Source organism: Gavia stellata, chromosome 7 (assembly GCF_030936135.1).
Source record: "Gavia stellata isolate bGavSte3 chromosome 7, bGavSte3.hap2, whole genome shotgun sequence".
Lineage (NCBI taxonomy): Eukaryota > Metazoa > Chordata > Aves > Gaviiformes > Gaviidae > Gavia > Gavia stellata.
In genome coordinates this window covers 46954508-46968395 of record NC_082600.1, presented here as the reverse complement: position 1 = coordinate 46968395, position 13888 = coordinate 46954508, and the positions used below count along the sequence as shown (strand labels likewise).

At 40.2% G+C, this 13888-nt stretch overlaps 1 protein-coding gene across 1 annotated transcript in view; it reads left to right on the top strand.

The window, feature by feature from the left end:
* The window catches only part of TTC17 (tetratricopeptide repeat domain 17), a 65570-nt gene that overhangs the window by 30036 nt on the left and 21646 nt on the right, over positions 1–13888 (top strand). The window contains exons 15-16 of the mRNA XM_059819268.1: positions 653–877; positions 3112–3298. Of these exons, the coding sequence (XP_059675251.1) occupies positions 653–877; positions 3112–3298 (412 nt within the window). The remainder of the gene's footprint in view (positions 1–652; positions 878–3111; positions 3299–13888) is intronic.

Sequence of the window (13888 nt, the reverse complement as noted above, 5' to 3'; positions counted from 1 at the left end):
GGATGAGTGTTTTTTCTCTTATAGGTGAAAGAGGAGGAAGGAATGTTCAAGGCGTATTTGACGCTTCCTCCATTCTTCCACCTGCCCTCACTTGTTGCTTGCTATTCTATAGCCTTTAAATAGTATCTAACGCGTGTCGCTTGTCAACTTTCGTAAGACTAATAGATAACTAAATATAAAAAAAAAACAATTCTAAAACCTTAAATTGACTTGATGTTGGATATAGGACCTGGAAGCACACCTAACTACAATTTAGAAGCTGCCTGACCTTCCAGTTGTAACATTTCTGCATAGATCTGTAGTAATGTAATTTTAAGACTCTGAAGTGGCTCACAAATGTTGCTTCCTGAAGTGAGCTAACCATTATCGCTTGTGTATTTTAAGGGATTTTGTGGTCATGATATAAGGCAGTCATATGAGTAGAGCGTGAGCTACTAAATTACAGTTCAGACTGTAAATCGTGTCAATTTGAGGAGAGTAGAGCAGACAGAATAATCTGCTAGCAGTCACAGCAAAGCATAGTTTGCACCTAGTTAATAAGGTAGTATGCAAGGGTGAGGTTTGTTTGTTTCTTACCAAAGAGCAGGCAATTCTGTCTTCCTGAGACACCTCTCTGTGGGTGTTTTCATGCTTTTCCCTCACTCTCCTACAGCCAGAAGACCCTCTATGGCTTGTGCTTAATGAAGCTGGATTGTACTGGCGTGCAGTTGGAAATAGCACCTTTGCGATCGCCTGTTTGCAAAAAGCATTTAATTTGGCTCCCCATGAGTATCAGGACATCCCTCTGGTCAATCTTGCTAATCTCTTGATTCATTATGGTCTTCATTTGGATGCCAGCAGGCTCCTGCTGAAGGCTTTGGCCATCAATGCCTCTGAGGTAAGATGATGTTGTTTGTGTTCGTTCAACGGTGAATGTCCTTTCTTTCATTGTTTTCTAAATACATGTTACTTACCTGTGCATGCAGTTCAGCTTCCAGCTTGGGATTTGCAACAAGTGTTAATTTTCATTTAAATTCTTGATCGCACTGGGGGTGATGCTGGTTGCTGAGAATATAAACATCTAGAGTAGAAGCTCTTCTAAAACAGATGACAGACTTTTTGCCTCCCAAAATCCCGTATTATCAGCAGTGGCTCCAAGGAATCTAGTCCTGGTGTTTTGGCAACGTTTTCATCTAAACCAGAGATCTGTAATGGGGCCAGCATTGTATCTTGATTTTTAAAACCCTTAAAGTAGCATGTATGTCACCAAGATCTTTGGCTGTATAGACATCTTTCTGTGCCACTTGAGTTTTTTCTCTCTACTGTTTTATTTGGTCCTAAATTTCATCTATATACCTGGAAGAAAAGCTGTGTTCTAGTTGTTTGGTGACTTTATTTCCAACCATAGATTTAAAACTTCCAACCATAGATTTAAAACTTCCAACCATAGATTCAAAACAGCTTTTTGTGTTTCTGAATGGTAACATTATAAACATTTGGTAGGTTGTCACCTATGTCACGTAGAAAGTTTCTGTATAAACTATTTAAAGTACTGGACTGGCCCGAACAATTGTGAAAAGGAAGCAGTGTTGGCGGGTGTGGCGGGGGACACCTTTTCTCTAGCAAGTAATTTTGGTCTTACATTTGAGATGCTTCAGTAAGAAGTTCAAGTGACTTTTTCCTCTGCTTCTACCTCTGTAGTTAGATAAACAGAGAGCCTAAACCTGCTGGGCCACCAGTCATCTAGCACACAAAAAAGCTAAAAACAGAATAAGCTTTTCCAGTATAGCATTCAGGAACAATTTTGCAGTTGTTGGAAAGGAATCTAGACCATTTGGGTGGCAGGTAAGAGTGCAAAAAAGAACTATAGAAAGGACGATGCTTGAATGATGTGCCTTAAGAAGAACACTTGAAAGCACAGCCTTGCGGGGGAGAGGGAGCCTGGGGATCCTTCGGACCACGCTGTGTGAGTAGGGCTTTTCTTCAAAAACATTGGCGAGTCCTACCTCGTTACAATAATGCCTTCTCCCTTTTTTTTTTTCCCCCAGGCATTCTCAGTCCTGTAATACCTATTGTATCAAAAAACCTGGCAGGAGAATTTGTACTTGAGTAGTATTTCCTGGAATATAATGGAAAGTAAATAGAAATTAAAATGAATCACAGCTAAAGGGAGTGAAGGATGTGCTATATTAGCAAAAGCTTTTTAAAAAAAAAAAACTGTTGCTCAGCTTGCACCTTTTTTCTGAATGGTGTTTAATAATACAAACTAAGACGAGTTTGAAAAATGTTAAGCTACTGATCAGTCTCTGCATTTTCAGATAATGAATGTAGAATTATTTCAGTGGAAAAAATGACTGCTAAATTACAATATTATAGTCATCATTCTAGCGTTACACTGTTAATTGTAGCAAATTATTTTGTGTAAGTGAAAGACTTTTCAGTCAACAAACAAAATGTAATGCTTTACTATGTGCCTGTATTAAAGCACTAATTAAATTCTACCCACTGAAAAAGGTGTTTATAATCTGTACTTCTTAAAAAATACATATTTTAGGGAGACTAGCTAAAAGCCGTGGACAAAAATATTAAGTTTTATAAAGAACTGAAAGTAAACATAAATGTATACCCCTAAGCTAGTGTGACATTGGTGTTTTCAGTAACCTAGTCCTGCTCAAGTAAATCCTGAACACTCTTGACAAATGAAATGCATCTGTCCTGCTAGAACACTAGTAATATTTTTACATTTTTACTGACTTTTAATCATTCTAAAATGTCTTCATGCATTTCAATTTAATTCTTTGCTACTCTGTGCAGTATGCATTAAGTTTATGATGGGTTCTAAGTAAGTATTTATTGCTTCATTTCAGCTTGTGTGTATTTAACAGCTGGTTTTCATTGTAGGAAGATGGAATCCTGAACACAACCTTGTGTCAAAACAGCTTTTGTTTAGCACCAATGCATCAAGCTGTTAGTTCTCCATTCTAAGAATAGGCAGTCCCTATTTAAGAAGTTTTCCAAATTCTTTCCAGGCAAATTTGGGAGGGTGTGGATTGACAGGAGTTTTTTCTAGTTGGCTTCAATTTTCAACAGTGAACATATTCATGCTGGGGTATGTTGCTTTTCTCTTTGCAGCCCCTGACTTTTTTGAGCCTAGGAAATGCGTATCTGGCTCTGAACAACATTAGTGGAGCTCTGCAAGCCTTCAGACACGCACTGGATTTGACGACCAAGTGCTTGGAGTGTGAAAGCAGCCTGAAGATGATCCGCTGTTTGCAGTTTTATCCTTTTCTGTACAACATCACCTCTTCCGTGTGCAGTGGTAAGCAACTGCTGAAAGGTGGACCACAAGTGAAATAGTGTCCATTTGCCTTGGGTGTTGCTCCTGAAATTCATGATTTACTCTACTTTTTTCCCCAAGGATCCTCCCTTTTGCTTTATAATGCTTTCTCCCTATAAGGACCAAGGTTGAGGCACTGCTTTTAATGGAAAAGTTACAGTCCATTAAGAAGTGCTTGAGGATGACTTCTTAAATATCTAGAGTGCACTGAGTGCAGATCATTTCCTGAGTGTGTCAGTAATACCTTAACAGCCTCACCGATATCTCTTACTGGTAAATGAGGAATGCTGGATTCAGTATTCCTGGAAGTGCACAGCTACTACTGCTAGGCTACTCAACAGCCCCTTTGGACATCCCTTCACGTTTTACAGTTTTCGTAAAGCTGAAGAATTTGGTGAAGAGCAGTTTAGTTTTAATTCGTACCCTTTCAGTATGTTCAGTACTTTGGATGTCATTTTCTAGTGTTCAGTCTTTACAGAATCGACTATATTGTGTCTACATTATTTTGTTTATATGGGGTCTGTGGTCACTGCTCTTAACCCTCCAAAAATCTGTAAGAAGAGTGACTTTGAAGCCAATCTCTCCCCAAAAAATATTTTAAAATATTTGAGATAGAATGCTTTATTGTCCTTAGTGACTACTTGTATAAAAACCCCAATAATAGCTTTTGGAGATGAGTCCTTTCATTTCAGTGAATCCCACTGAATATTTCAAGTATTTTCTCTGTATTTGCATATGGCTAATATGTTGCTCATGAGCAATCTTGAAGAACATTTATGAATATATTTTGTAATCCCTTCTCTCTCTAATTGTTACTAAGGTATCTTTCCATCTAATCTTTCCTTTGTTTTAAATGAAAACCTCACATGAGAGAAATGCTTTTGATTTTTAGTATTGCTAGGACTTGCTCTGAATTATTTTTTTTTTTTCCAATTCCATCTCCAGTGGAAAGACATGGAGAAACCTCCTCTGATTTAGCATCTGGAATTACACTGTCTAAACATAGACTAGAGGCCATCATATCTCCTGGTACAATACGGATGATGCCACTGTAGGTGAAATTCCAGGACTATGCTGTTAGAATAATACTATCTTCTGTGGCCTTATGCATTTTTGCTCTGATCAACAGCACATCGGTTGTGCAGAGAAATGAATGCGGTTTGGCTAAATGTAGCGTAGTAAGTGGTATTATGGCCCAGCTGCTGGGTCTCTTACTGACTTCCATAATGTCAGCTCTTAGACTGGTACCTTTCTTTGACTCTCTTAACGTCAGATTGCCATTGTTTCAAAAATCCCAACAGATACCGTAAGCAGTAGTGGAACTTGCACATTTCATCACAAAGAGACACTGTCAGTGTTCTGGAAAAAAAAGTCAATGTTTGTTTACTTTTTATCAAGACCTTCTTTAAAAATGGCTATAACTCACAAGTTAAAGTTGTTCCAGTCAAGCTTTAGCGTTAGCTGCTCCATTTTGAAGTTAAGCAGAAAGTCATTTCAAAGTACATTCACAGAACCGAGATGGTAAGGAGCAATGGCTGCATTTGAACCCCAAAGTGATCTTTTACGTCTTTCTTTTCTCTTGTATGCTTTTCTTCCTTAACCTTGTCGTAATACTTAAAAATCTACCCCTCTACTTTGGCTGATTCTTGGCTGCTGTTTGCATTGATTCCTGATCTAGGATGTTCACTTTGCTGTCAACTATTACGGCGTATGCTGTTTAGGAAGTTTGCGTTTCCGGAATTTGAGGAGAAACCCGTATCAAAAGTGCTTATGAGAAAAGTATTCTCTCTCCTTTTTTGCTAGCGTGGCCACAGGTTAACAGAGTGAGCGTGAATATGTTCGTCTGGTACATTGGGGTTGGTTTTGTTTGTTGAGGAATCTGTGAAGCTGCTAAATCAAGAGGGAGCTGAATATGCCTTAGCATGTTAATTTGCTCATTAAATCTCAGTATTCCAGTATTTAAGTATTTTAGTCTATTTATATTTTTGCCTTTTTCTGGCACTCTTCCTGTCTTAATATTTCTTTCTTTTTCATTTCTATTTATAATATCCTTTAGGTCGTCTTTTGTCTGAGTGCAAGAACCCTGAAAGTGTGAACCTGACAAATAGTGTAAATGTTCGTTGTACATTTTTGTGCAGAGTGTAAAATAAACATACCGGTTAATTCAACCTTGATGGTGATTTGTGGTTTAAGTCAAAACTCAGAATTCAAAAATGGAAAGGTAGATTTGCCTGTCTTATTTTCATAAGGTTTGGGGAAATGTTTTTTTTTTCCCCACCGTAAACTTCAGCTGACTCGAGAGGAACCTTGACAGGCTGTATGAAAGTGAGGTTAAGTCTCCAAAACCAGAATTATTTCAAGAATGCGTACCCAGAAATCACACTTCGCACTTACAAGTATCCTGAAATTTTGGGATTCTTCTGGTCATCCTTCAGTCCAAAGACAACAATTGAAAAGAGATTGTAAGTTTGAATTTTGACCTTATGTACGTAATGCAGTAGTACATACAATTTCTCAACCGCTACGTAGAACCTAAAAAATGCAAGCTGTATTTAGATGCTAATATTTAACGTTACCTACTGCGCTTACAGCATCTGTTAAAAAGTTAATATCATGTAGACTTAGAAGATTGATAAAGCAACATAATCTGCTCTTGTTTGGCTCCATGACAGACTGGAAGGCACATTTTGATGACAAGATGCAAACTGAACGCTATTTTCACACGCCTTTCTGAATGAGACTTTAGGTATAGAGCTAATGCAGCACATTTGTAAAAATAACATGGCTCAACTGTATGCTTGACAATCCCAGCATCACTGGATTGTTACTTCAGGAGATTTTTCACAGCCTTTCAGATGATGTGTTGCTGCTTGGGGACATCTGATATTGAATTTAGTCTGTCCTCTTGCTACTATGCACTTGATGGCATGTCATAACTATTCATATTCTGTGAGATGGATATGGTATGCTGAAAAATTTACCAAGAAATTGGAATGTCAAACGTTGTCTCTGGTTTAATATCTTGTTTTGATAAGCAGTCATTCGGTATTTCTGAAAGTAACAGCAGTAGGGCTGCCTGTGCTTTGGGTTGTAGGCCCATGTGATAGCTGTGTTTTTTGCTTCGCCTGTCAAAAACCTCTCTTCCCGAGAACTGACCTAACTAACGAGACACGGAGTTTCTTGCTCTGCTGCCATCAGCCCCCGGCAGAATCCAACGAATGGTCAGTGGGAGTTACATGCTAGCATGGGATGGAATATGGGATCAAAAATCTGAATTTATAGTCTGATTTTTGATTACAGTATGTGCCTGGTGTATATGTCAAATAGGTGAAATGGGAATTTTCTCAAGCATGTTGGGACATTTGCTGTGTTAGCACAGGACGTGTGATACACTAACGCTGGCTTGTTGGATGCTTGCTTATATGCGCCTGCCTGGTCCTGTTTTTTTCTAACTTACCTCTGTTCTAGCTAGAAATTTCTATTTCAAACCCAAGTCACTTCATGCATGTGAGAAGAGGAATTAAAAACCTCAGACCGACACTTTCCTATTTAACTTTTGCCTCCTATATTGAAGTTGATATGATGTTTCTTTTCATTGTAAAAGGATTTCTAAATCTGCGAAGGTTTTTGGTGGGGTTTTTTGTTGCAGAGGAGGTGTGTAAAGTGTCCGAAATTTAGTACAACTGTATCACCTCTGACATGTGTTTTAGGCAACTGCAGGAGGTCAGTCAGTTGCAACTAACACGGATACTATACAGCAACAGTGCTGCAGTGCTACGTGTGCCTCCGTTACTTGGACCAGCAGCCCGCGTACTGCCTTATTCCCAAATAACTGAGAAAATGGTTGGAACACTTCATTGTTACGGGATTATCCTGTGGCGGTCCTTCTAGGGGTGACTCGGCAGAGTTAAGGGTATTATTTTTGTCTGATATCGAAATGGTGCGTTGCCAGGGTTTGTTTTGCACACCTTTACGGCTTAAAAAATTGCAAGTAGCTTTTATCATGTGGTAACGTCTGTAGAGGGATATCCAACCTAAGGGATTGTTCCCATGGCACTCCATTGGCTGACGTGAACATTCAGACGTTGTCAAGCCTCGTTAAAAAGGTTACAATACACTAGAAGCGTATTTTTAGTGTGATGGTCATTGAAACACACTGATTTGTTAATTGCTGTTGCATAGGACTTTGCCGTATGCCTGTAAACAGAATTGCTGCTTGGACAAGCAGAAGTCATTTGTACTCAAAATATTTTTACCTGACTGTAAGCATCTACCTCTGACTGACAGTTCCAATTCGTTACGAGCTCATGCACTTCACCTGCTTTTAGACAAGATCAAAATTCAGAATCTTAAACTTTATTAATAGACTGATGGTATTCAAAACATGAAGCACAACTTGTATCAAGCTTCAAGTTTCTTTACTCTCACTGTCTTTGACTTGGCAGGACAGTGCTTTTACAAAAAGCTTTGTGCTGCTCTGTTGGAAGTAGAGGTGGTGTGAGTACATTATGAATGTACGTGCATGCCGTCAAGGTATCCGAATGCTTTTATGTAGGGAGTGTGGATGTTTGTGGAAGCAATGCATACTTCCTTCCTTTAATGCATACAGCGATCGCTTAATGAGCCGCTTTAAGTACGGTTTTAGTGCCCTCTTGTGGTACAAATACCCTGTACCACATGAAATCAAATCTTGGTTTATGTCATCTACTTCCTCTTAAAATAAAACATGGGGAAAAGGTATATCATCTTTTAAGCGTATGGATTTTCCTTTGTCCCCCAGCACTTAAGTTCTTACAAAGTTAATAAGCTCAGTCCTTTAAGCAAATTGACCTGAAGAGGAGAGGTTGACCTGAAAGGAGAATCTCTGCTTGAAACTCTAATAGTAAAGCTTATGGACAGATTAAATAACTTGCTTAAATCAACATCACAGTTGAAGCCTCTGACTCTAACTTGGCAGCTGCAATCACTTTGCGTTCCCTATAGAGGTTTCAGGTATACAAACACTAAGAAAAAGCATCTCATATACTTTCTTCACAATAGTGTGTTAAAACATAGAGATGTGAAATACTTTGCATTTTTAAATGCACTTTTCACTTATGCAGTGATCCCCCACAAGCTATGACTGACTTGATAGTCCGAGCAAGGGGCTGCTGAATTTTGTTTCCGTTTGCTATAGCATGAGGTGCTTTTAGACGTTTTTATCGTAACAGCATTTTAGTTTCCTCCTTCTGAAGCTGCTGTATCTTGTTCCTCCAATGCTCATCACTTACAGTGTTAATAGGTGGAAAGAGGGTATGTTTACTCTTGGAGCAAAGGGTGTTGAGCTTAGCTCAGAATTTAATCTTGTTTTAGTTGAAGCAAAAGGCCAGACTCTATACCAATTGTGTGGGATTCTGAACTGAACGCTACTATATGTTTAAAATTCAGCTTTTTCTTTCTTTCACTTGTGTATCATGTAAAGGCAGAATTCTTAAGTGCTCCCGAGCCTTATTTAGACTACCACAAATGGTAGTACTCTTATTTATCTGATGATATTAATGAAAGGGATGGGATCTGTGACCATTCATTTTTCTCTTGCTTTTACTCTCTCTCCATTGCGTTATGGGACGGTTCATCTGTGTAAACAGTCAGCCCCAGTAGGTTTTTTAAACAAGCAGAATTCTGTGAAGCGCGTGAACAGCTTGTCGGAGCTCTCAGAAACACATCATGGCAAACGTTTGCATTGTCATTTAATAGTAGCATAGAGAAAGGGGGTTCTGTCTTAAACAGTAGCAGTTCTAAAGAATCACTAAGGTTGGAAAAGACCTGTAAGATCATCAAGTCCAACCACCAACCCAACACCACCATGCCCACTAAACCATGTCCTGCAGTGCCACGTCCACACGTTCCTTGAACCCCTCCAGGGATGGTGACTCCACCACCTCCCTGGGCAGCCTCTTCCAGTGCTTCACCACTCTCTCAGGAAAGGAATTTTTCCTAATATCCAGTCTAAACCTCCCCTGGCGCAACTTGAGGTTGTTTCCTCTTGTTCTATCTTATCATTTGACGTTAAATACTCAGTTGCTTATTTCTACCCCCTACAAGCGCATGCATGCACCTGCGTGCTTATCGTTCACCCTGCAAGTTCCACCTGGGATCTGAAAAATCAAGCTGGATTCTTTCTCCCTCGAGCATCTCTGGCAACTAAGATCATACAGCATCAGTCCATCTGAAGGATCTGTTGGTGCTGCACAAGTGCAATCTAGGTCACTGTATTTGGGGTCTGCAGTGCTAAAGGAGTAAGAGGAAGTTAAATTGTACTTGTGTAGAATGAAAACAGCTTACTGAATGCGGGCAGGTGGGGGATACGGAGAATGAGGATTGGTATGATAGGAATGATAGAATGAGATTTTTGTCTGCTTCCAACAGGACATCCCTAGGGGGTAGGGGTGTTGGGAAATGTCAGACGTGGCTCTGACTGGGAGATCCTGGAGAAATACTATGTGAGGATGTGCTCTCTGGGAATAACGTGACGCAGTTATTCCTTCAGGTTTGTGCTACCATTTCTGCACCACTAGCCCAGCGAGGGAAGAAGCAGTTTCTACCATCCAACTTTGCTGCGATAGTCATGGCATACCTAGAATTTTAGTGCTGTGATCTAGAAGGTAGGTGACCAGATGCAGGCTTTTTGATACTTCTTACTATTTGACTTTGTGCCTGCTGTATAAATCACATTTTTCCCTGAAAAGTCTTTGTCTAGCGTCTCTTGAGTGGCTGAAGGAAGCTGAAAGCGAAGGACCTCACCCTGATAATGCCATGCCAAGCTCACTTTGAAACCTGTCTTTTCTTTCCAAGCTCCATGTATTTTTCTTCTCAAAACTATGCAGAGATGTATGGCTTGAGATTTTTAAATGTAAAAATCAAAGAATGTGGTATGATGTCAAATACGGCATTTTTAGCTACACCGGTATCCAAAGAAAGGTGTATACCCACTGCTCACACACGTTGCTGCCAAGCTACAGCTTGCTGGAAAGCCATTACGCATCTTAAAGGTTTCTGTAACCAGCAAACAAAGCATGCTGGTTTAGGTCTATCTCTGTTGCTCAAACGTCATTCTCTTTTGCGTTTGTTAAACATGCTAATGGGTGAATTTGGCCTGCAGCTTCTTTTTATGCTAACGTTAGGTGATTTCTTTACATCGTGCAAAGTCTGTCTTGCTAGCATACATACTTACTGTGCTTATTTACAGCATGACGGTGTCACAGGATCACAGAATGACGGGGGTTGGAAGGGACCTCTGGAGATCATCTAGTCCAACCCCCCCCAGAGCAGGGTCACCCAGAGCAGGTTGCACAGGGATGCGTCCAGGCAAGTTTGGAATATCTCCGGAGAAGGAGACTCCCCAACCTCTCTGGGCAGCCTGTTCCAGTGCTCTCACACCCTCAAAGGAAAGAAGTTCCTCCTCATGTTTAGATGGAACTTCCTATGACCAAGTTTGTGCCTGTTACCTCTCATCCTGTCACTGGCCCCATCCTCCTGGCACCCACCCCTTCAGTATTGATAAGGTCCCTCCACAGTCTTCTCTTCTGCAGACTAAAAAGACCCAAATCCCTCAGCCTTTCCTCCTAAGAAAGATGTTCCAGTCGCCTCATCATCGTTCCAGTCCCCTCATCATCATTCCAGTCCCTAACAACTTCTCCCAACAGTCATCAGTCTCACTTTCAGCTCTCTTAAGAATGGTATGCCTGCAATATTTAGCGGTCTGTATTCATTCTGCCTTTTCCCAGGGTCAGAAGGCCACAGGCTAGCAGAGGAGGGAGAAGAAAGTCATGGCCTCAGCTGCAGGAGTAACTGAGGAAATGGGGATAACACGGTGGAAGGGAATTTAGAATCGTAGGAGAGTTCAGTGAGAGTTTACTGATGCAAAGCTATTAATAGATGAAGGAAAAGCAGTACGGTATTAAACTAAATATAATATGACATTTCCTATTTTTATCTGCCTTTATGGTGCAAATGATTCCTCACGCTGTGTTATCTGGATCCTGCAGTTACTTCAGCATAACTACATACTCATGTAGCAGGAGGAGGATCGTCAGGGGTTAGAGTGGAAAGGAAAAGGTTCTCTTTCCAACTAAATTTTTCGAAAGCTGATACCTTCAGTTATCAGACATACTAACATTTCTCTGCAGTGTTTTTGGTGCTTTTTTTGTGATAGGAATGTAAAGAAAACGAGGCATATTTGCTACTGTCTGTGTCTTCATCTCTTTTTAGGAGGCTGCTTTTGCCAGTGGCGGTTTCTTGCATGCGGCTGCTAAAAATTCTTACTGAACCTGAATAGTGTGCACTGCCTAGGGCTGGACCTTCTTAAAAAGGTCCAACAACTGCATATGTTCAACAGCCTTTTTAGGAGGAATAGTAATTCCCCAGTTCCATCTCCAGGAAGATGTAGTTGCATGAACAACTTCATAGTAAAGCTGAATTAGTGACTTGGTTAAAGCGTGTTTGGAAGAGAAAGACCACATTTTCCCTATGTATGGGAGAACTGATGATGCGTAGTTTGGTGTCATGAACAACTTGCCAAGACCTTGAAGGCTGTATTCACTTGGCTTAAATCTGAGAACTTGTAACGTGGTGATGTGTAGCCTCCGCCTATAATGAGTCATGTTGAGGTTGTCTCAAAGCAGCGTGCAATGCCGTGTGCTCAGATTAAAATGAGCACTGCATGCGGAGCCATGGAGTGCCAGGTACTTAACTACCCCTGATCTGTCTACTTTATTGATTTGGTTTTTCCTTTTAAGGTTGGTTGCCTCGTTCATGTCAGTTTGCATTGTGCTCTGACTGTCCTCAAAGCTTTAAATCTATCATCTGTTCTGGCTACTAGTGACCGAAACTAGGAGAATTCAAAGTTTCTCTAGAGGAAGAGATTGATGCTTCTTGAATGCAGCAGGTTTGGCGAGAAGGCACATTCTTTCAAAAATTCCTAGTCTTTCTGCAAGCACTGTTCTATAGCTTTGTACTATTCTGGCGGTGTGAGGAGAGTATTTTCCTCTTGAATCCTAAACTAGGGTGGTTGGCAGTATTCTTGTCAAACTTAACCTTCTGCAGGTATTCCTTACCTGGACTCGAGAAAAGGCTAATCCAATTCTTGTTCATCACTCCCTCAAAACCAGGATTGATTTTTTTTTTTATCTTATTTACGACAACAACTCTGCTTCTTCATGGAGTTGTGTAAAACGTGGCCTGTCAGACAAAGTGCTAAGCACTTAAAAGCTATCTTTATATTAATAAGGGGCATACCTACATGACCAGTTAACACATTGTTTTATTATTTGACTGTGTCAGTGTCTCTGCTTTGATCTCCAGTTAGGAAGAAGACTGCAGGGATATCTATCCCAAACAAACCTATAAATTGTCATGGATCAAGTCTGACTATTAATCTGCTCTTGTTGAGCAGTATAACCTAGTGAAGAGATACACAGATAAACATAAATACCGCCTTATCAAAAATATTTTCATAAAATAAAAAATAGGAAATCAGGCCCCTGTGGAATGCTGTTTAAATTCCAAGATATGGTGCAAACCTTACAGACAGAATGGTAGTCAAAAGACACACACATAAGGCCGTTACTTGGCTTTATAGTGTCAACCGTGTATGTTGAGGGAAGTGGAAAGCTAACAGTAACTTACAACGGCGTTAGTTAACTGTTGTAGAGTTCAACTACATGATGCCATTTCTCATGAGTGGGTTACTCTTGTACTTAAAGCCCCTTTTAAACTTGAGTTCACGGGTACCACAGGATCTAACAAAACATTTCGTATTTAGCATAAGAAGAGTTATGTGGCTTATGATGGAGGAAAGATTAGAAAGAGCGAAACAAATGCAGGCCACTGTTGCCTTTGCTTATGCTAGTGATCCTTAAACCAAGAGTTTCCACGGCGTAACCAGAAACAGATTTCAGAAGTGTGTTGTGTGCAGGGAACTAAATATTAGTCTTTTGATATTCATAGCACACGTTATACCGTCATCTATGGTGGGTGAGTGTTTCTTGTTAAGGAATTAATAAGTAACTATTTTCTTATCTGACAGTAAAAAAAAAGTCTGGCACATAGGAGAAGTCACTGAGGACAAGCCTTTGTCTATCAGAACTTACATGTGCTTGTTTCTCTTGCTTTCTTTCCCTCTTTCCTCAAAACAACAAAAAAATCAAGCTATTCTTGAAGCAGAGGCTGAAATTCAGACTGGAGTGCAACTTCTCTTCCTGCTCAATATGTAGGACCAGGCTCCCCTGAAAAAGAGACATTTTCTAGTCTCTTTTATCCACCGCCAGGATTGGAGAGTTTAAATTTAGATGTTTAGATGTTTCTGTGTTTTGGGCCCTGTTCCCAGGCATCATAGAGCAAGTTATTGCTTCTAGATGTGCGTCACAAAAAACCCAAGCTCCTATTTTAGTGGGTGGTGAGGAAGGAGGAGAGTGAAGGCTTTAGGTAGTCAACCTCTTTGATTTCCCCCTCCCTGTTTTTAACTATGGAAGAGGTGTTGGGGGGGAGGGTTGACGTCTATACTGCTATAAAGTAGTCTACTGAATTCTTCAA